This window comes from Pelodiscus sinensis, chromosome 3 (genome assembly GCF_049634645.1).
Source record: "Pelodiscus sinensis isolate JC-2024 chromosome 3, ASM4963464v1, whole genome shotgun sequence".
In the NCBI taxonomy this organism is placed as follows: domain Eukaryota; kingdom Metazoa; phylum Chordata; order Testudines; family Trionychidae; genus Pelodiscus; species Pelodiscus sinensis.
This window is the reverse complement of record NC_134713.1, coordinates 101,953,580-101,975,322: the sequence shown is the minus strand read 5'-3', so window position 1 is coordinate 101,975,322 and position 21,743 is coordinate 101,953,580. Positions and strand designations below refer to the sequence as shown.

Here is a 21,743-nt window from a genome sequence, read left to right as displayed (position 1 = left end):
ACTAGGAATGTTAGATTTTGTGTTTTTTAGTAATTATGTAGATGCAACAATTTTTAAGTTACAGTTACTAGAATGGCCCTTGGGGGTGGGACCAGTGTTAGAGAAACTGCCCCCCAGTAAAAAAGTTTGGCCAGGCCGCTCTTGACTCCGAGAGAAACCGGCCGCACCCTTCCTGCATACCATTGCCTTTAGAAAAGGGGAAGGTGCGAAAAGGGGAAAATAGCCTGACTCCCCCACCCATCACCTTGGCATGAGAACTGCGGGGCTTACCTGGTCACATGAAACCTGCAGTTTCGGCCCAACTCCTGGGACACAGACCCCCCCCACTTGGTGACCATTGGGCCATATATGGTAATATGCAAGTGCGGGAAAGCGATGTGCAGATTTGGGGATAAATACCCATGGCACAGTTTGCTCTAGGTCTTCGCAACACACGTACCACCGTGCGTGTGCCTTCTCGTATACTTCCAAGCGCTGCCGGCCTGATCAACCGACCAGCCACCTCCCCCAACTCTCGGGCGTAACCAAGGCCTTCGCAACCGAACCGATATCTGTGAAATGTTCCGTGTGCTGTGTAAGTTGGTATGTATGATTTGATTTTTTCCTATTGTATAAGCTTAGTGTTGCAGTTGTTTTTGGGTAGTACATAAGAGTTCGTAGTTATCACTGTTATTTAATTACTATAGCTGGATATTTTAAGATTAGAGACTATTCCCCTTGCCATTCCCATCCTTATATCGCTGACACGTTTTACTAGAAACCATAGAATAAAATATAATACTGTAAATCCATTATTAACACGGTCTATTAAAAATCTTAATAAATTCACCATTGTCATAAATAAATATTTTTTATTTGATAAAACTGTCCACCTGGTTCTGTCCTTCCCCCCTTGGGTATTTATCATCGGACCTGTGATTCTCGCGACAACCAGAAGCCAGTACATTTCTGGCCCCACGCCCAGGAAGCTGCTGCCACCCCGCACTACTGCCTCTGATACAGAAGCAGCAGTACAGGGCGGCAGCAGCCCCTGTCCAGAGGGGTCGGAGCTCCTCCAGACACGGGCTGCTCCATGGCAGCCTCTCCCCACACTGCTGCCTCTGATACAAGGCAACAGCACAGTGGTGGGGGTAGAGAGAAGAGGGGACATGCAGATCCTTGGAGCAGGTGCTTGGGGGCACCCAGTTTTTAAGTAGGCTCCCTATGGGAACCTGCCTCCCTCACCCGTTGTGCCTTTGATTCAGAGGCAGTGGGGCGGGCAGGTGTGTGTAGTTGTTTGGATTAGCTGATAATTAACTGATAACTCTGGTTTATTTAAACATCTATACGCTAAAATCCCTAATCTAGATGTTTTAGTTTAATGTAACATAACTAATTCTCGACTCTGAAATGTGTTAGTGAAAAGTAGAGCTGTGGAGGATGGAAATTCCATTTTGAGCATTATGAATTTTGTTTTCAATTATAATTTGGAAAATCCTACAAGTTCAAAATTCTCAACAGAAGAATCTGACAAAAATTACTGGGTAATCAAAAACACTTACATTTTATAACATGCAATACAAAATATAATTTTTAAAACAAAGTAAAAATATCAAAAGATTTAATTTTGAAAACTTTCAGAATGTCACTTTTCCTTCAAAGTAAAATTTTAGTGAAATTGACATATTGCTGAGCATCTGTTTAGATGGTACTACATTTTTCAGTGAGAAGACGGTTCTCAATGTTTCCCCCTCCCCAAATCAACAATAGTACCATGTCTTAACACAAATAAATTGGATTTCCTATCAGTCTCTCCACACGGAGCCCAGCATTAGGCAAAAATTATTGATTGTTGGAGTTTAAAGAGGTCCACTTCCCTGCATTTATGTACGGGGAAGGAGGGAGAAAACCCAAAACAGACTTGCAGGCCTAAGGTTCTGCACGTGTTCACAGAAGCGAAGGCAAGGTTTGCCACTCAGCAGTATGAGACTCTTGGCAAGATTATTTTATTGCAGAAGACATTAGGAAAAGATTACTTTGAGACATACATAGTAGGATAACATCACTGCTCACTGTTGTGAACAATGGAGGACCAAAATAATTTTATATTTTTTTTCTCCATTCTGTTAGCTCACCTCAATTTCATTATTTCCAACCCACATCTTTTTGCGCCTCTAGCTTCTATTCTACCCCATTCTCTCCCTTTTAAAAATACTGTTGACGTCCCAATTGTGTCTTTGTTCTTGCTCTGGCCTGCTCTTGTTCTCTTACCTTTCATTCCTTTGTACTCTATGAAGATGATAAACCAGGAGCAAAAGAAATAACATAGTAATGAAGAAGCATTGTGAAGAACAGGCCTGCTTCATCTTCCTGTAGTCAAATACAGCATAAAAACATCCCCAAACTCAATTACAGGGTATTACCACTATTGATGGCATAATGCAAGCCATATATGGACACGGACCATGGCAAATAAGAATAACTGAAGAAAAAAAAAGATCAGTTTTTAGGTACGTAGAATAAACTAAGATTTTCCTGCCTGATCTGACTCAGTTTTGGCATCAAAGCCTACCTGAAAGCTGAATATCCTTTTCCTTTACTTCCCATCTCTCCTTCAACAACTTAACATAATATGCACCTCCAGAGAATTATGGTTTGTGAACTTCAGAACTGTACAGCAGCAGATAGATCATAGCACTCCTCAATATTGACATGTGGCAATATTGCTAATTAAATTCATGTTTACTACACAACATTACACTGTATTCAAAATACCAAACTTTGCATGTTACCGTTTTCATTGAATTCCTCTTCATACACATGACTCATCTTTATATGCAAATTTCTCAAATTCCCTCTTTAAACACTTTCAGTAAACATTGGTGCTAGGTGGTCAACTTTTACTTACACAGTGAACATGTTTGATGTATTTCAAGATGCCAGTTATTAGCAACCAAATAATTAACAATTATGACACATATATCCTGCCCTATCCTATGATGTACATGAAAACTAGCATAGCTAGAAGAAAAATGAAAGCATGAACAAAAGATGTTTGTATCATACCAGCCTTCTACATTTTTCCCCCAGATAGGACTACTAGGTGAGCTAATTTCTACAGATTTGGATACGATAGCATGTGGAAAGAGATTTGAGGAAAAAGGAAACCGTTTTAGAGTGGAATTTCAATAGTTCAATTTCAGAAGCAGCAATAGCGGTTATAACAAAAGCACTTGAAGCAGTTTCTAAACAGAGAGGATTCACACTGCTTTCTGCTATTGGCACACCTTCATTTAGTGTTTTTATAAAGAAAACAGAAAAGGAAATTTACTGCTGAGTCAGTTCATACTAGGAATGGATACAAATTTATATAATTACATCAGACCCATAGAGAAGAAAAAGTTTGTGCTGAAGAACTTGAAGAAACTACCAAAAACAATAAAACCATCTCACAAAAGCATGACTGAAAAAAATTCTTTTTTAAGTCTCACAGGCAAGAGTCCTAAAGTGCTCAGACGTATCTAATTGTATATTCTTGATATATGGAACTGTGCTAAGGTCAAAGCATGGTTTCCAATTGAGCCTGCATTTAGAGAGAGGAAATTATATTATACACATTTAGCGAGATAAATCTATTCTAGAAGTAGCACCAAGGTATCTTAAATCACAGTAGTTCTATATTTTCTTAATATGTACAAAAACAGTTGCATAGAAAAAAATGTTTCCGTAATTTAAACATTATAACTCAGTTCATAAATAGCTATGTTCATGACAGAAAAATATAGTAATACTACTCTACATTTAAATTTGTAACCAAAAATTGTTTAAGTTTTACTTTAAAAAAAGAGATTGTTTAAGTCAATTTTTCTATAACCAGATCCATTAAAATACTATGTTATGAACATCCGTCCATGAGGAAAAGAGGTTAAGAGAGTCTGTCTCTTCCTAAGATTCTAGCACAAAGACCAATGCAAAGAATTTTCTGCAATATGAGAATCTGTTCCATTATGATAGCTTTAGTGCTTGAATGTTCTGTCTCAGATTGAGCAGTTCTTTTTCTTGTCTTGTTTTTTCCAGTTTGAAGGCTAATTTGTTGGCTTTCTTTTCTATTCTGCGTTCCTGAAAACATGAATGATTTCGACATTAAACCCCTTAAGATTTGCAGAGACATATATAATTTATACACACCCCAACACCTTCATAATCCAATACAGATATTTGAATAACTTTCAGACACATACAATGTAAGGCCTGGTTTAGACATAAAACTTAGGTTGACTTACTAACATTGCTCACCGGTGTGAAAAATTCATATTCCGGAGAGATATAGTTAAGACAACTTGCTCCCCAGTGCAGTTACCACTCTGTTGAAGGAAGAGTCTACACTAGGGAAATAACTGCAAGAGTGCTATTGTAGCACCTGTACTGTAGAGTGCTCTACTTATCTAAGCTCTAGTCTAGAGACATGCTGCTTCAAATTCTCACATTCTTCACATTCCCAGTTTGAAGCATGCCAACATTTTATATGACAAAACGACTACAGTTTCAGCTATCTCTTTTGTTTTCTTTTTGCCAGTGGCTGGCACCATCCAGCTTTTATAGCTTAGAATAGATCAAACAGAGGTGGTGGCAAAAGTACCATTAAAGGATTATAAATAGGAAATGAATTTCTTTCAGTCATAATAGCCCCGGGGGATGAGAGGCGGGGGAGACAACGGACAGAGAAGACAAAACTAAGAGCAGATAGAAGAGGGAAAACTAAATAGAGAAAAAAGGAAATTGAGAAAGACATTGAGAATTTCTGCGGAATGATTACCAAGAAAACATTTTCCTACTATGGGGAAAAAAAAGAACCAAGCTTCCTAGTGCAAGGTATTTTCTGAGGGGGGAGGGGGGAAGGAGACGGGGGACACACCCTTGAAGGCTAGTAAATTTTTCCCATTAATTTCCAGAAACCAAATAAATTTGTTTTAAAAGAAAAAATGGTTTTTAAAAAATAGAAAACAGAGTAACAGAACACAATTTCATGAGGAATTTTCTTAACTTATGAAAGATTAGATTTCACCTTTCTTTCTTCCTTTATAGCTAGTTTTCTTGCTTTTCGATCTTCACTGCTTTCATTTTTGGAACGTGGCTGTGTGGACACTCTTGGCAGATCATTTTGATCAATCATTTGCATACGTTCAGTCTGCTTAGCCGTAAGACCTCTCTGAGGCAAAATATTCAGTGGAATTCCAGTCTTGTGAGAAATTTTGATTGGTTTGGACTAAAATACAGACAATGTGCCAATGAATAAGTTATCTTTAACCCTTCATCCTCCCCGGCTTCTTTTCCAAGGGTTATAGAATCACCAATAGTGCTGCAAATTTTCCAGTAGTGAACACAAGTCAAATTCAGCCATCAAATAGATGGACATAATTTCCCCAACTCAACAAGAACAATATATACATATCTGTGGGCTGAAGCTGGCCTTAAGAAAAACAATGTATATTTATCATTGCTTTCCCTGCCTTCTTTTATTGACATTTTACTTGAAGTAGGGATATAAAGAGTCATTTAAAAAGGTAACTGTGCAACCGATAAAAATCTTAACAGTTACATGCACTGCTGGCTCGACTCCCGGGGAGCCGCAGCATGTAATCGGTGGCAGAGGCACCTGGCCAGCCAGAGCAGCTCCTGGCTGTGGTGGTCTCATGGGGCTGAAGCAGTATCTGACCTGGCAAGGGGGGAGAGCTGCTCCAGCCTTTACCTGTTAACTGCAGTTGGTAAGCCTGACCTTTTAACATTCCTAACTTAAAAGGTGACTAAGAATGAAGAAAATGAGGGCTGTAGTCTCACTGATGCTTAATAAAGAGGTCTCAAAGATGGGGTTTTTTGGTTTAAACTTGATATTTTAAGGTTTACTTTAATTTTGCTACGGGACTCCTTGGAAGACAAAAGAACAATCATAGAACTGGAAGGGACTTCAAGAGATCATTAAGTCCAGTTCCCTTGCCTCATGGCAGGACCAACCATGGTCTAGATCAGAGGTGGGGAACACCTTTTTTTGGGTCAGGATCCACTGACCCACAGAAAAGTCAGTTGGAGGCTGCATACACGTGAGAAGCAGAAAACAAATCCTCACTGTGGACCCCAACTGAGAAAGACATTCCCCTCTCACACCAGAGCCCACAGGGGCCCGGCCTAGTAGATTTTGTGCGCTATAGCCCTTCAGGGGCAGCAGGAGGGCTGGAGCATCAGGAGGGCTGGAGCATCAGTGCAGGATCCCCAATGCTGGGGGGTGAGGGGGGCTGAGCCTCAGGGGCCAGAACCAGGCAAGCTGAGGGCCGCATCTGGACCCTGGGCCTGAGGTTCCCCACCCCGGTCTAGATCATCCCTGATAGATGTCTATCCAACCTGCTCTTAAACTGCTTTCATATCCCCTCTCAGTCTTCTCTTTACTAAGCTAAACAAGCCCAATTCTTTCAGTCTTCCCTCACAGCTCATGTTTTCTAGACCATTAATCATTTCTGTTGCTCTTCTCTGGACCGTCTCCAGTTTCTCCACATCTTTCTTGAAATGTGGTGCCCAAAGCTCAGTGGTTTGAGCATTGGTCTGCTAAACCCAGGGTTGTGAGTCCAATACCTGAGGGGGCCATTTAGCGATCTGGGGCAAATCTGTCAGGGATGGTACTCGATGGTACCCTACTGTGAGGGCAAGGGACTGGACTCGATGACCTCAAGGTCCCTTCTCAGCTCTATGAGATAGGTATATTAACTGAGACCTAATCAGAGTACAGCCTAAGTATTACTTCTCATGTCTTGCTCACATCAAAACACTTCTGTGAACACATCCCAGAATCATGTTTGCTTTTTTGGGGGGGGAGAGGGGAGGGAAGGAAGGGGAGGGCAGTGTTGCACTGTTGACTCATATTTAGCTTATGGCCCACTATGACCCCAAGATCCCTTTCTACACTATTCCTTCCTATACAGAATAGGAAATGACTGTCTGTGTGAAACTGATTGTTCCTTCCTAAGTGGAGTCCTTTGCATTTGTCCTTATTAAACTTCATCTTATTTACCTCAGACCATTTCTCCAGTTTGTCCGGATCATTCTGACAGTATCAAAAAGCATTTGCAACCCCTCCCAGCTTAGTATCATCTGCAAACTTAATAAGCGTACTCTATGCCATCATCTAAGTCATTGATGAAGATATTTAACAGAGCCGAACCCAAAACAGGCCTCTGCGGAATCTCACTTGTTATGCCCTTCCAGCATGAATGTGAACCATTAGTAACTACTCTGAGAACAGTTGTCCAGGCAGTTACACCCACCTTATAGTAGCCCCATCTAGGTTGTATTTCCCTAGTTGATGGATAAGAAAAGTCATGAAAATCTACTAAAATCTAGGTATACCTAGATTCTCCCTTATCCACAAGACTGGCTGTTATCTATCACCTTATTATCTTCCAGATATTTGAAGATAAAATCCTTAATTACTTGCTCAATTACCTTCCCTGGCACAGAAGTTAAACTGACTGGTCTGTAGTTTTCTGGGTTGTTCTTATTTCCCTTTTTATAGATGAGAACTATTTGCCCTTTTCCAGTCATCTGGTATCTCTCCCAACCTTCAATGACTTTTCAAAACTGATAGCTAAAGGCTCAAATACCACCTCTCTCAGTTTCTTGAATATTCTAGGATGCATTTCATCATACTCTGGTGACAATTACAGCCAACAGGAAAGTAACTGCCTTTGTCTTGACTCTACAGAAGACCAAGCAGCAACATGGGTTGTAAGCTTTATATACTACAGAAAATAAATGTAATGGGTTTACCTTTGCTGGTTCCTCAATAAGTTTTGGATGATTATACAAATTTGAGTATGTACCTAAGGTATGAAAGAATAAACATAATGGAGGACTGTACACTGAAAAGTTATAGTGATCCTTTCACATAACTTTTTACAAATTACTATATATTAAATTTTAAAGACTGAAGTGTTTAGTGTACTTAACACACCCCTCACCAAATTTCTTTCATGACAATGTATACTGTTATGTACCAGAGCTAGAACCCTTGCTATAAGTAACAAGACCGTCATCCATTTACTTTACCACCCCTGAAAAAAGTAAAGGGCCTCACATACTTACTCAAAATGGATTCACAATCCCACTTCTCTTTGGGTTCCTCAATAACTAAAGTTATGATTTCTTCTTCCTCACCCTTCTCGTTGAGAGGAGAATCTAAATCCTCTCTTGATTCAACAGTGCTGGGTTTCACACAGCTTTTGGAGAATATAAGAGAAGAGGGTGAAAGACAGGCAAAGGAAATGTAACTATTTCACTATAACAGGGGGGAGGAGGGGGAGGGAGGAGAAGAATGAAGGGCTGACTCTTTCCCTCCACCCCTTTTATTTAAGCCTGTGACAACATAAAAAATAAACCCAGAAGTCAGGAACAACATTTCTACATGCCTTAAAAATACCCACTTAGTATACCATGGGAATTTCTTTTACTTGTCTCCCCATTTTCTTTCCCTATGAATCTCAAAAATAACCAGCCTATTTTAACATATGCAGAGATCAACTGTAAGCCCTGGGACTACACTAGGACTTTATTTCAAAATAAGCACCCCACCCAAGGTCGAATTTATAAGCAGAGCGTCCACAGTACTAAGTCTGTTATTTTGAAATAATGGGCTGCAGAATTCGAAATCTATACTCCTGCTTTTCATCAGGAGAAATGCTAATTCCAAAATAGTTATTTCAAAAGTAACAGTAGTATGGACGCGCCAGTGCTGTTATTTCAAACTAATTAATACCCAGTGCTTCCTGGGGCTCTAAGTCTGAGGTAGTGCATCCACATTAATGGAGCCTGCTTCAGACTAATTTTGAGGCTTTCCTGTAGCATGGACACGCTAATTCAAATTTGTTAAATCAGGAGTTAAGTCGAATTTAGTAATTTTGAAATACTCTCAGTGTAGATGTGGCTTAAAGCATGGTGCCTCCAAGGCTATTTGGCAAACCCAAATGCAGGACAGAAAACATTAGTGAACCTACTGGCTCATTGTGCCCCTGATCTGAATGCAAACAATTGTGTCAAAGGATCAATTAGGCAGTAGAAGGTATAGCATGCTTCAGAGCAACCAGGAAGAGGAAGTGAAGGCACAGAGAAAACAGGAAATGGCAAAGAGAAAGCATCTCTATGATTAGGATCTATAAAGTCTACTGCTTGGAGTGCTTACATCAGTTGTTATGAGCTCACAGTACACAAATCATTCCACTATGTATAAGAGATGTAAGTAGCTAGTCGACTTCCGATAAGCAAAAGCTTATCGGATAGTTGAGGGACTAGTCACTTCCCCCCCACCCTGCTGCCTCTATCAGAGTCAGTAAGGAGGAGGGAGCAGAAGCTGGTGCTGGGGGCAGCTGGCTTAAAAGCTGGTTCCCCCAGCACTGTCTGCTCAGGGGACTAGCGGGGACCAGGCGTAAGCCCAGTCCCAAATGCACATCTGCTTTAAGTGTATTAAGAACTGACAGGCTCTTAAAACATTTAAAATGCTAAAGCCAGCAGGAGGGAGCCAGGACAGCTGATTCCCAGCTAAGGGCAGGGTCCCTCCTGCTGTGCTTTAGCCTTTTAAATGGATTAAGAGCCTACTGGCTCTTAATCTGTTTAAAAGGCAGAGCCACAGCAGGATTAACTCCCAAGTGGGAGCTAAGCCCACTGAGGCTCCCCACTTACCAACTAGCCAATGGAAAAACCCATTGATTAGATGATTAAACTAAGTTTAACATCCCTACTATGTAACAAGTTCTGCCGTATCACAACAGCAGGTGGAGATGCTCTGTTGCAGGGTCAGTTACAACAGCAACAATGGAAAGATGCATGGTAAGAGGAAGCCGGAGTCCAAATCAGTAGCTTCCCTGCAAATCAGAAGTGATAAGGCCTCTGAACATTAGCTGTAGTTAAATGGGATATCAAATCCCCTTTTAAACAAGACTGCAAGCACTCAACCCTCCACTCTCCCCCGAACATTATTACTATTTAGTTCAACTGAAATCCACTGCTAAATAAAAATGAAATACTTTGCAACACAATAAAATGCATCCTACAAAACATAAATATTGTTTCCATTGAAGGAAATAAAAGTATCGGTAAATCTTATCTTAATAGGAAGTCGGAAATCATGTAAGAGTTATTTCTGATTATACAAGTAGGTCTAAAAGTGCATTCTACATACTCCTTAGCTCTCTCTTTATAGTAGTCATTCAGGACTTCCTGCAATCGAGTGCTGTCAGTGTGAATAAAGCCTTCTAATTCCACATTATCCAATGCTCCAATCTCATCGTCATCAAACTGTTCATAAAACTACACAGGGAAAGAAATCCACAAACCTGAATTAATGAATATTTATGTCTAAATTACATCTCACAAATGCAATGTTGTTCACTGGGGTCAGGAAGAGAGAAAAACCGTAGTTAGGATTATATTCCCGAGGCCTTTTAATGTAAGAGAGCATACAAATGTGCATTGCACTGGATAAGAACAACACACACTGAAACTCATTTCTTATAATGCAAAATATCTGCAGAGCAAGAGAGACATCTGCCTCCACTAGGGATGTAAAATCCCATTTAATAAGTTAACCACTTACATGTTAACATGAGCATCTCCAACCCGGCCGCTTCCAGCCCTGCAGAAGGGCCTCGTGGTGCTGGAGCAGCCTTCCATCTGTAGTGGGCTTTGGAATGCTCCCCAGATACCAAATAATTACTGGTTAACTGTTACCTGGTAAGCATCACCCATTGGGTAACTGGTTACCTGTTAACACCCCTAGCCACCACCATGAACTTAAATAAGCAAGAGCTTGCATAGTTAAAAAGATCCATGCGCATTGATCAGCTTAGCTGTGGTTTTCCAACTGGGGTATGCATATTCCTAGGATATGTAAGAAAAATCTTTTAATGGTGGACAACACATCTCAACTAATCATTTAATTACCTTTCAATAAAAACTGCATCCTCACGTTTCCTTTCTGTTGTGTGACTCAGAAGCAGTTTTCAAACTGTTGGGGGTGCCCACTCTAAGGGAATGCAGAGGAATGCTTGGGGGGGGGGGGGGGGGCACACAATAGTGTTTTCAAACATTTTGATCTGAGGCCTCTTGCCTGGAGTTACAATTTTTTATTATCCTGGCTGACCAGCTGGGTGGTCCACTGAGGTAAGTCAAGGAGCAGAGATGGTGCTCCCTCCACAATTCCAACCATGCACTGCTGACCTGAGCTGCCTGGCACAGCTGTTTGCCCTGCCCCCTTAACATCCCTTCACATCACTCTAGGTGGCCATACCAAACAGTCTCTAGAGGTTTTCAGACTGTGAAATGGAAGGCAGAAATCAGGAGGAGGGGGGAAGAGAAGAGGAGTGTTTCTCTCCACCTCCCTGTCTCTCTCAGATGGGCCTACTAACAGTGGATTATCTATTTGGGAAGAAGTACACAGCCTAAAGTTTAAAAACCACTTGCTCCCAAGATTTGGAGATGTGAGGAGATATGCAGGATGGGGCAAAAAGCCCCACAGAGAAATAGGTTTAAAATGTCCTCTGTCTCTTATGCCTAGGGCTACTTAGTCTTCTTATTCATGAGCTGCCTCACCTTCTCAAATCTCTCATCTAGTAGGGTCAACTGCTCATTCCTTCTCATTACTGATGAAGTCATGGAATATTCAGTGAAACGACTCTTTGTCTCCTCTTGCATGAAAAGAAACTCTTTCAGCTCTTCACCAACTCTCTCATTGTCTGATAAAGGACCCTCTGAATCATAATCTTCATCACTAATATTGTCGTCCTTTCCTTCATCATCCATATCCTCCCACTCATCTTCATCCTCAGTACCAGATCCCCTGAGTATTAAAATGGATATGTCAGTCTACACAGTGTTATCTTACCAACTCTTAAGCTTGTGTCAGTTAAGTTAAATTGAAAAAAACAACAAAAAACCCTACAGATACAAAAAGGTGACATGTTTAGTAGTAAAAGTGCGGTCAAAGTTAAAATCAGGTTGTACCGATAAATATTTGATTAGGTTAAATAGCCAAAAATGCTTTCACACTCAGTGGTACCACTGGCGTTCCAAATGGATTTCTGGTTAGTTATACATCAGGAAATGGGACAAGAACTGAAGGAGAAAGCAAAAGAATACCGGAACATGGAAAACTATTCATAAAAAACATGTTCATAAAAGAAGTGGAAGCAGTAGCTAATGCTAGAAATATAAAGTGAGAAATATCACAGGTAACAAGATTTTTCCTAAAGTTTTGTAAACTTTAATAGTCAACTGTAATATTAGTGCCTATAGTATATACTACAAGTGCTTTGAAATTGTGTGTCCAATACCAACACAATTTATGGAGTTTACCTAAGTAAGTAGGATTGTCAGATATATTTATGATTTTAGTGCTGGCAAGAGGTATCCACTTCCAACCTTAGAAACTCACACAAACTTTGAATTTGGCTTTGTAAAACATAACACCACCAATTAATGCCTGTGTTTAAGGCAGACCTCCGGCAACTAGGGATAGCCTGGGCTTATCAGTTAGTCAACTACAGTACTTGTATTTCCCTCCCCCTCCAACACTCGCTGTCTGGAAGAGCAGGAACTCGTGCTAGGGGAGCCAGCCTAAAAGCTGGTTCCCCCCAGCATTGGCTCTGTAGTGCTTCCGGCCCCACCTCCTACGCTGCTGCCTAGGCCCACTGCAGGCAAAGGTTGCTTCACGACCGCGGGGAGCTCAGACCCCCTGAAGACAGGAAGTGCTGCTACCCCTATATCAGAGGTCCCCGGCAGACAGGGACTGCTGCTACCCCTATATCTCGGGCAACAGTGTGATGCAGGAGGCTGCCAGCCCATGAGGATAGCTGATTTTAAAACTCCCCACATCAACCAGCTCACACTTGGCACCCTGCACCGCTGCCTCTGATACAGAGGCAGAAGTGTGAGGTGGCAGGGGGCTCCCCGGGAATGGGACTGAGAGCACTGGCTGCCAGCCCCGACCACAGGGACTATAGAATAGTCAACCAACCACTAAGAATTCATGAGGCTAGTTGACTATTCTATTACCTGCTATCTAATATCCCTACAGGCAACAACACACAGAATTTAGAACGTGAAACAACTTTAGTTGCAAACACACAAACCAATAATGAGCAATACTGCATTATTTGTTAGGACATTAGAAAGTTCTGAAAAGTTCCATATACCGATAATCCTCTCCTTTCCCTAGCTCGTTGGCCTTTAGGACAAAGTCATCGTCAAGAAGATTATCTGGATTGTTGAAGTCAAAGTCATCATCAAGAGCTGCAACAATATCAGGGTCAAAATCCAAACGAGGTCCTACAACAGAAAAGAATGCATTAAAATTGGCATTGCATCGTCAAGCCAGTTACCTGAAACAAATGAAATAGCTTAACTTAGTATAAATTATTTGCTGAGCTTAGATAACAGCCCTCATTTTTGGGAGGAAGAAGAGGACAAGGAGGGTGCGTCTAGACTGGCAAGATTTTGCACAAAAGCAGTTGCTTTTGTGCAAAAACTTGCCAGCTGTCTACACTGGCCGCTTGAATTTGCGCAAGAGCACTGACGTTCTAATGTAAGAAGTCAGTGCTTCTTGCGCAAATACTTTGACACTCCCGCTCAGGGATATGCCCTCTTGCGGGCCAGTGTAGACAGGCACCTTAATTTTTTGCGCAAAAAAACTCGATGGCTAAAATGGCCATCGGAGCTTTCTTGCACAAAAGGGCGTCTATACTGGGCACGGATGCTTTTGTGCAAAAGCATCCGTGCCAATCTAGACACTCTTTTGCGGAAATACTTTTAATGGAAATACTTTTCCGTTAAAAGTATTTCCGCAAAATCATGCCAGTCTAGACATAGCCAGAAATTTTAAGAATTCATTACAAGCATAGGAGTAAAGTTGCTGAGTTCAATCTGACAGTGTACAATGTTTCAATTAAAAATTGTAACTGCTCATTAGAAATCAGATTGATGTGTGGTCCAATAGTCTGAATACAGAACACGGACATAAAGCTGAGATCAGAATTTACTAGTTAATTGTGTTTGGGCAAGTCACTGAACACAAGAGTCTCAAATTTTCCTTCTATTAAATGGAAATAATATGTATTGCAGTGGTGTTTTTAGGTTTAGTAGTTGCCAAATTATTTAAAGTGCTATACATGATTTATTCTCATTTGGATGACTGCTTCTCCTATGTTTGGAGTGCACACATCCTCCATTGCAGACAATATTAAAAAAACCCTACATTACATACACAGAGTCCACAAAACTAATCCTCTACTTCAGTTTGTTGCACATTTATTACAACTCCCCTCTCTGACCAGAAGGAATTGTGGATCTTACAGCCCAATAAGAGAAAGCGTGACAGCTGCTATACCAGAATGACACACACAGTTATATTTATGAAAGCACAAGCACATGGCATCTTATAACACTGAAGTCTTAAATCATGCTACAGTTTAAGAGTACTTAAAGAATGGTCCCACAGCACCTTAGAGACTAACAAAAAATGTAGATAGTATCATGAGCTTTTGTGGGCACAACTCACTTCCTCAGATGAATGGAGCAGAAGGTACAAATAAATAGCAGAAAAAGAGGGGAAGAGTACAACATTAACACTGGGACGCTGAATGGAATTTCTTTTTGTTTAAAGACAAAACTTTGAGAGTGAAACCCCAATTCTATAGTGGGTTCATGTAGATTAACTTGTGTTGGTGGAACTCTAGAGGGGCACGAAGGTATACACACATATCCCAGTAAAAGAATAGGGCATTAAAAGACTGACAGAGTTCCCTTTAAGGCACTAATTTACGTTTTGGTTCTCCTCACTTAGAGAGACATTCTTCTCTCAGTTACTGAGCAGTATTTGAAACAAAACACTATAAAACATGTGAAATTCATATTAATCAGTAGATAAGCAACCCTCACGTTTAACAAAAACAATTTCACTGAAAGTCCCCATGAGCTTCACAAAAGAAAAACAGGGAAAGAGTTACCTGAAACAGGAGCAGCTTTATTTAACAGTCCCACATCCTCTTCAAACTCTGAAGCAAACACTGAGGAAGGCAACTTAATAGAGGTAACCTTTACATAAAAGAAAACACAAAAACATCCCTTATTTAAAATAATCAAGGGCACAAGAATGAACATATGTTTTGATTGCTCTAAATACATAAGCAGTAATTTTCAAATGTTTGTCTTTGTCAGAGTAAACAGGATTTTAACTCATGTACAATAATTACTTGCTTAACATGTGCCCGCTTAACAAATTTCACGATAAATAAATAAAATAAAATAAATAAATAATTCTAAGAACTTTTGAACAATACAACCGTCCCCGAAATAACACGGTTTCCCCAGCCGGCCAGTCGCCGGCAGCTGCGCAGGGCTTCCCCCACCTCCCTGCAAAGCGGCAGAGGGTTTGCTGCTCGCCGCACCATTCCCCGGAGACCCCCCTCTCGCTGGACACCTTGCTCCCTCTCCTCCGATCCAGCTTGCAGGACGGCAGCTGGGTTTCCCCACTCCCCACTGCTTGAAATGCAACCCCCACCTTTTCCATTATTTTTAACACATTTTCACTTAACACAATCATTTTCTGAACCATATCTACCGTGTTAAATGAGGAATTACTGTGTGCGCGCGCACACACACACACACACACACACACACACACACACACACACACACACACACACACACACACACACACACACAGTTTTCCTGCAGGAAAACAGAATGAAAACATCATTTCACTCGGTTTCCCACCTGCCTCCTCCCTCCCTTTTTCCCCCAGTACTCAGCTGCTGTGCGGGTCCTGGGAAGACCCCAGAATGGCACCCCTCCCTGGAGCAGACTGAAGTAGTGCACCATGCACCTTTCCTCCCCTCGCCTCCCAATGCTCAGGGGAGGGGGGAAACAAAGCCTCGGTTGACCGAAGGGGGTCCTGGTGGCTGGGAGGAGAGATGGGGCAGGCCAGGGCTGTCATGCCTTGGGCTGGCCCTCCCTGGCAGATGGGAGGGAAAAGAGCTGGAGCTGCCTACACCTGGGGGTGGGGGGGTGGCGGCAAGCATAGTGAGCAGGGGGCACTGCCCCCTAGTTACTTAAGATTTCTTCAGTTTCCACAAAATCTGACTGTATTACAAACCAATGGAAGAGCAGTGTGAGCAATACACATTTTTCCCCCCACCTCCTAAGACAATCATTATGGGATTTCCTCCCTTTCTGGTCACATAGGAACGCTCATCTAAATAATGAATGGATTCCTAATTGCCATTACAGTATCTTTTTTCCTATTTGATCGTAACCAAAAGTGCCTGACCTTTGATGACGGGAAAGAGAACCCTTCATAAGTGGTTTATAACCACACGAATGCTTGCTGGACAAGATTATTAAATTTGAACATTTAGCTCGATTTACAAGTGTTAAACTTAGCATGATACAAAAGAGAATGGTCAACAGTGCAGCAAATACCATACTTACTGTAATTTGCTGACTTTCTTCCTCTTTCTCTTCTTCCTCTCTCACTACATTCCTGTTCTGTGGACCAGGCACATCAGCAGGGATGAGCTCAGAGGTACCCGAGGCTTCTTTTAGATGCTGCAGGTAATTGTAGTCATCATCAAAGAACACTCCATACTTCCTCTGCTCTTCTCTTCTCTTCTCCTCAGAGTCTCCCTTGCAATCGTAACAAGATTAGGATTAATAAATTAGGCCATATTCAGATTCATTAGCAATAATGTGGATTTCATATATATAACCTAGGATTCCGGTCTTGAAAGAAAAGGACACCATACAGGGGGAAGAGAAAAAAAAAGTCAGAAATTAAACAACCTTAATCTAAAGTTCTAAGCAGGAAGCCTTTAACTGAAATACATCATCTGAGATCAGTTTATAGTGTAACCAAACTTTTTTTTTTTTAAACCAGTCCAACACACACTTACCAAAGAGGTCAGCCCATGTGTGCCATATTCTCTATTTGCATGAGGAAAGTGTTTGATTACAAAACTTTTACTTACAAAATCTGTGTGTGTAGAGAAAGTATACAAACACACATTTTGGTGATTTGGTATGACCTCACTACACAGAGGCAGGCATTGTATTTATTTTGAGGCTGGATATCTTGAACTCCTAAATTCCAGTACAGGCAGTCCCCGGGTTACGTACAAGATAGAGACTGTAGGTTTGTTCTTAAGTTGAATTTGTATGTAAGTCGGAACTGGCGTCCAGATTCAGCCGCTGCTGAAACTAACCAGCGGCTGACTAAAGGAAGCCCGAGGCAGAGTTGGTCTGCCCTGGGCTTCCTGGAATCAGCCGCTGATCAGTTTCAACAGGGGCTGAATTTGGACGCCTGGGACAGAGCAGCTGGGGCACTGCCGGGTAGGTCCCCGCAGCGCCGCACCTCAGCGCTGCGGGGACCAACCCGGCAGCGCCCCAGCTGCTCTACCCCAGGCGTCGTCGGCGAGAAAAGCCTGGTCTGCCGGGGGGATGGGGGGCGGGCGCACTAGCTGTGCCCCCCCCCCCCCCCCCCCAGCAGACCAGGGAGATGCGGGTGGTGGGACCACCGAGACGCGCCGTGGTCCCGCCCGCATCCTCCATGTCTCGCTGGTCTGCTGGGGGAGGGCTCCCCCCAGCAGACCAGGGAGACGCGGAGCAAAGCCGTGGAGCATGCGGGCAGCGGGACAGCCCAGACTCGCCGCGGCTGTCCCGCTGCCGGCATCCTCCGAGGCTTTGCTCCTCGTCTGGGCTGTCCCGCTGTCCGCGTCTTTGCTCCGCGTCTCCCTGGTCTGCTGGGGGGGGGGGGGGGGGGGGCCTCCCCCCACTGCAGACCAGGGAGACGCGGAGCAGCTTTTCTCGCCCGGAGGACGCGGGCGGCGGGACCGTGGCGCATCTGGGCGTCCCGCCGCTCACGTCCTCCGGGGCGAGAAAAGCCCCGTTCGTAACTGCGGATCCGACGTAAGTCTGATCCGCGTAACTCGAGGACTGCCTGTATTTATCAATGGGACATTGTCCCTTGGCCTCCCTGATGAGTTCTGCACACCTCTCCCTTCCTTGCATCCACCATAACTATCTCTGGCTAGTTAAAAGTCTCTCACTAGTAGGTTTTTAGTAAAACGCTAAGTAGTTGTCATATAGGAGTTATGGATCTGAATGGTTAACCAGTTAGCATCACCCTTACTGGGCAATGGAGTTGGAGCAGCCCTATGGGGCCCAGCAGAGTTGGAGTTCCCCCCAGCCTATCCCCATTTAATCAGTTAACTGGTTAAACTAATTAAATGAGATTTTACATCCCAAATAGGAGTATACAAAACTATAAAGATTTGAAGTGTATTCTCAAAACCACAAAGAACATCCAGCCTCTCATGTTGTTGTAGGTTGGACTGAAATTTAACTAAAACCTATTCTCAAGTCACTCTCCCTTTTCTCACATTATGACTCTGAATAATAAAATCTTATTTTACTGTTCTGCAATATTAATTAATAATTCAAACTTCCCTGGTAGAAGTGAGCATTTACCTTCTGTGCAGGCAACAGAACTCTCTGAGGTGCAGTATCATCAGCTGTCAAAGGGTCCCTCTGACTTCTGTGTACCAGGTGAAATGTTACAGCTTTCTTTTTTTCTATAAAGGGTTTCTTCCTTTTGTGAGGCTTAAAAAAAGAAGTGATATTCTGGTTATAAAAAATTAAAATTAAAACTTTTCTAAGGAATGCCCCCTCCCAAGCTCCTGTCCCCACATTCCTTGCTGTAAAGTTTCAGAAAATGTTACACTCTCAAACAGCTGTGCTTACAAACCCAAGCAAAATTACGTGTTCTTGTCACATGCACCGCATCATGTAAAACAGGGTTGGGTGGTAAAAAAGTGCTATTGACATGTTTATCTGTGCCTCCACAGGTTTCAGGTGATTGCTGCTCTCATTGGCTGTAGACTGCCGTTCATTGCCAGTGGGAGCGGTGGGAAACAGTGTCTTGTTCCACACTGCTTACCGCCGCTCTGCAGCCAACTACAGCTGCAATTGCTGGGATACCTGTGGAGGTGCAGGTAAACAGAGGTGAGGGCCCACCAGGCACTAATCCTGGTGCACTGGATCTGGCCTATGGGTCTAAAAGCAGCACACTTAATAGGTTTTAAATGTGTCAACTGCAGGAATGTATTTGTGTTCCTTACATTTTCCAATCAGCTGTATTGAGAACTCTGACATGAAAATATTATATAATTGTTTTAATCACATATTACCATCCCTTCCTTCCTTTTTAATTTGAAAATGTAATATCAAATAATGTGACATGTTATGTAGTATTTGGGATACACTGATGTAAGGATTTATCAACTGTCAGGCTGTGCTTTTAATATTGTTTGCATTTTGGAATTTTATGTCTGAAGTTATCACAAAATGAGAGGCAATGACAATAAATGAGATGTAAATGCTACTACTGCCAATCACGAACTTCTAGGAGAACAGTGGCACAAATGCAATGTTTAAAATTTAGGTCTCCATTTATGCAACCCAGCAACTTATTGGTTAAACTACGAAGTGTGCCTCTGAAGCCCATTCTGTGGAGTGGGCCGAATTCCACTTATGATCTGCATAGAGCAAGGAAATAAATTAATCTATTCTTATACGCAATCTGCTGATATCAGAGGAAGGTTTGCACAGAGATGGAGGGTATGTAATAAACACACCTTTTACTTAAGAACAGTTTAGTATTTTATCACAACGGAAAGTTATGCTTCTTTTTAAGGCTAACAGTATTGCTGTCTCTTGTTTCCACTTCATCACCAATCCTTGCTCTTTACTGGGCCTCCCAATCTCCTTTCTCTCTTTGACTTCTCCTTCACTATTGCCAACTCTCCTGACTTTGATAAAGCTTGAGATACAGGAGTTTTTCTTAAACGGTGTCTCTGTCCTGCATCCAAAGGATTACCACCTTTCATGAGACAATCCTCTAAGATTCTAATAACCGTGGATGAACAAAAAGCAGCTCAAGTTGTCAATCAATTATAAAGACAAGTAGTCAGGAAACAGAATGCAATTGAAAGATCCCCAATGACTTTTCTTTCATTATTTGTAGGCCTTCATGATGGTTTCTGTGGGCTCTGGGGTGGCTATAACGGCCTGTGCAACATATCCCTCTCTGCCCTGCGTCCACCTTGCTACTTGCACTGGGAGTTGCTCAGGGCAGAGCCTGTCTGCTATGCTACTCTGTGTTTGTACCGTCCCTCCCACAGGCCACCCCGGTGCTGATGTCCCCCAGGCGCTCCCTCGTATACGACCACTACAGATACTCGTCCTGCTCAGCAGCTGCTCCCAATTCCGAGCAGAGGCCACCCCCCGCCCTAGTAGCATCAGAGCATGAAGTGGTCCCCACCCGTCAGTAGGATCCAGAGTTAACGCCGGCTGAGCTGACGTGCACAGCGCCGTGGCCGGAGACGGGCTCAGCGCGTCGCCCCCTCCCCCCCCGCGGCCGTTACTCACCATGGCTCGGAAGCGGGTGCAGCGGCGCGCGCTCTACACAGTACCAGGGGGCCGCGCGCGCCTCGGGATCCTCCGAAGCCGGCTCACGCCCACGTGGCCCGTCCAGGAACAGAACGGGGCGCTTCACTGTAGCTCAGCGGGCGCCGCCATTTTGGGATAAACCAAGTACTGTCCGAAAGAGGTTAGAGGCGACTCCACGCAAACACAGCGACAGTTAATGAGACTCAGTCTGCGGCACAGCCTAAAGCGGCCAGCGAGGGGGAAAATATCTCTCGCAGCAGGCAGGTTAAAAAGACAGAGGCGCTAACGCGACCCCCAGCATTGCGCGCAGCGGCGAAGAGAACGCCCCTGGGCTGGAAAGACTGGAGGAGTCCAAAGGGGCCAGCGAGCATGCGCACTGTGTGAGCCACGGCTGCGAAGGGAGAGAGCTGCACGCAGGGCTGAGGGGCGGGGCACGTTGCTCACAGAGGCGGGAGCACTTTCTTAGGTAAGCGCCAAGGCTGATGAGCGTTTGCTGACGCTGCCTTTTTTTTTTTCCTCCTGCGGCGCATGCGTAGAGCGGCGCTCTGCACGCAGTGGTCCCGCCCGCAGCCGCTGTGTCTGGCTGCGCGCGCAGCGCAGAAGCGGCGGGGGCTGTTGTGTGGGTGGCTGCGTGTAGCGTGACGTCATGCGTGTCTCTTTCTCGCCTCTGGCTGGCTTGGGGGAGGGGAAAACGCTGCGGGTGTGACGTCACCGGGTTGCGACACATCAGAAAAGGGCAGACAAACAGGGAGAAGTTTTTAAAGTGCTGCATAGGCCTGTCTGGTGTTAAAGGAGGATCCTGATATCATAGAAGTCACAGAATCCTGGTGGAGTGAGGACAATCAATGGGACACAATCATACTGGGGGACACAATATTTTGGAAGGACAGAACAGGTCGTGCGGGTGGGGGAGTGGCACTATATGTGAAAGAAAATTAAGACTCAAATGAAGTAAAAATCTTAAATGAATCAACATGTTCCATGGAATCATTATCAGTAGTAATTCCCTGCTCTAATAAGAATACAACAGTAGGGATCTATTATTGACCACCTGACCAGGACAGTAATAGTGACTATGAAATGCTAAGAGAGATTAGCGAGGCTATCAAAATAAAGAACTCAATAATAGTGGGGGATTTCAACTATCCCCATATGAACTCCAATCAGCTGAAGAAGTGGGCTATGCCGATAAAAGCTTATGATACCATCTACATGTTTCGTTAGTCTAT

The 21,743-nt window shown here is 43.2% G+C and overlaps 2 protein-coding genes and 1 long non-coding RNA gene across 5 annotated transcripts in view; 1 reads left to right on the top strand and 2 right to left on the bottom strand.

Moving 5' to 3' along the window:
* The window catches only part of ZC2HC1B (zinc finger C2HC-type containing 1B), a 28,551-nt gene extending 25,641 nt beyond the window's left edge, over positions 1 to 2,910 (bottom strand). Inside the window, exon 1 of one of the 2 annotated variants that reach the window (XM_025179598.2) lies at positions 2,772 to 2,910. In XM_025179598.2, coding sequence (XP_025035383.2) covers positions 2,772 to 2,808 — 37 coding nt within the window. In that variant the 5' untranslated portion in view covers positions 2,809 to 2,910. The remainder of the gene's footprint in view (positions 1 to 2,771) is intronic. The other variant, XM_075924344.1, reaches the window with a different exon arrangement.
* On the bottom strand, positions 1,969 to 20,853 carry LTV1 (LTV1 ribosome biogenesis factor). Its single transcript, XM_006139328.2, has 11 exons — positions 20,494 to 20,853; positions 18,535 to 18,666; positions 16,501 to 16,695; positions 15,018 to 15,105; positions 13,209 to 13,341; positions 11,608 to 11,854; positions 10,199 to 10,326; positions 8,110 to 8,243; positions 7,795 to 7,847; positions 5,045 to 5,245; positions 1,969 to 4,098 (listed from the first exon to the last, which is right to left on the bottom strand). The coding sequence occupies exons 1-11, from the start codon at positions 20,494 to 20,496 to the stop codon at positions 3,985 to 3,987; spliced, it is 1,428 nt and encodes a 475-aa protein (XP_006139390.2). The 5' UTR covers positions 20,497 to 20,853; the 3' UTR covers positions 1,969 to 3,984.
* Positions 20,841 to 21,743, top strand: part of LOC112544074 (uncharacterized) — a 95,263-nt gene continuing 94,360 nt past the window's right edge. The window contains exon 1 of one of the 2 annotated variants that reach the window (XR_012902696.1): positions 20,841 to 20,980. This is a non-coding gene — a long non-coding RNA (uncharacterized LOC112544074). The remainder of the gene's footprint in view (positions 20,981 to 21,743) is intronic. The other variant, XR_003087394.2, reaches the window with a different exon arrangement.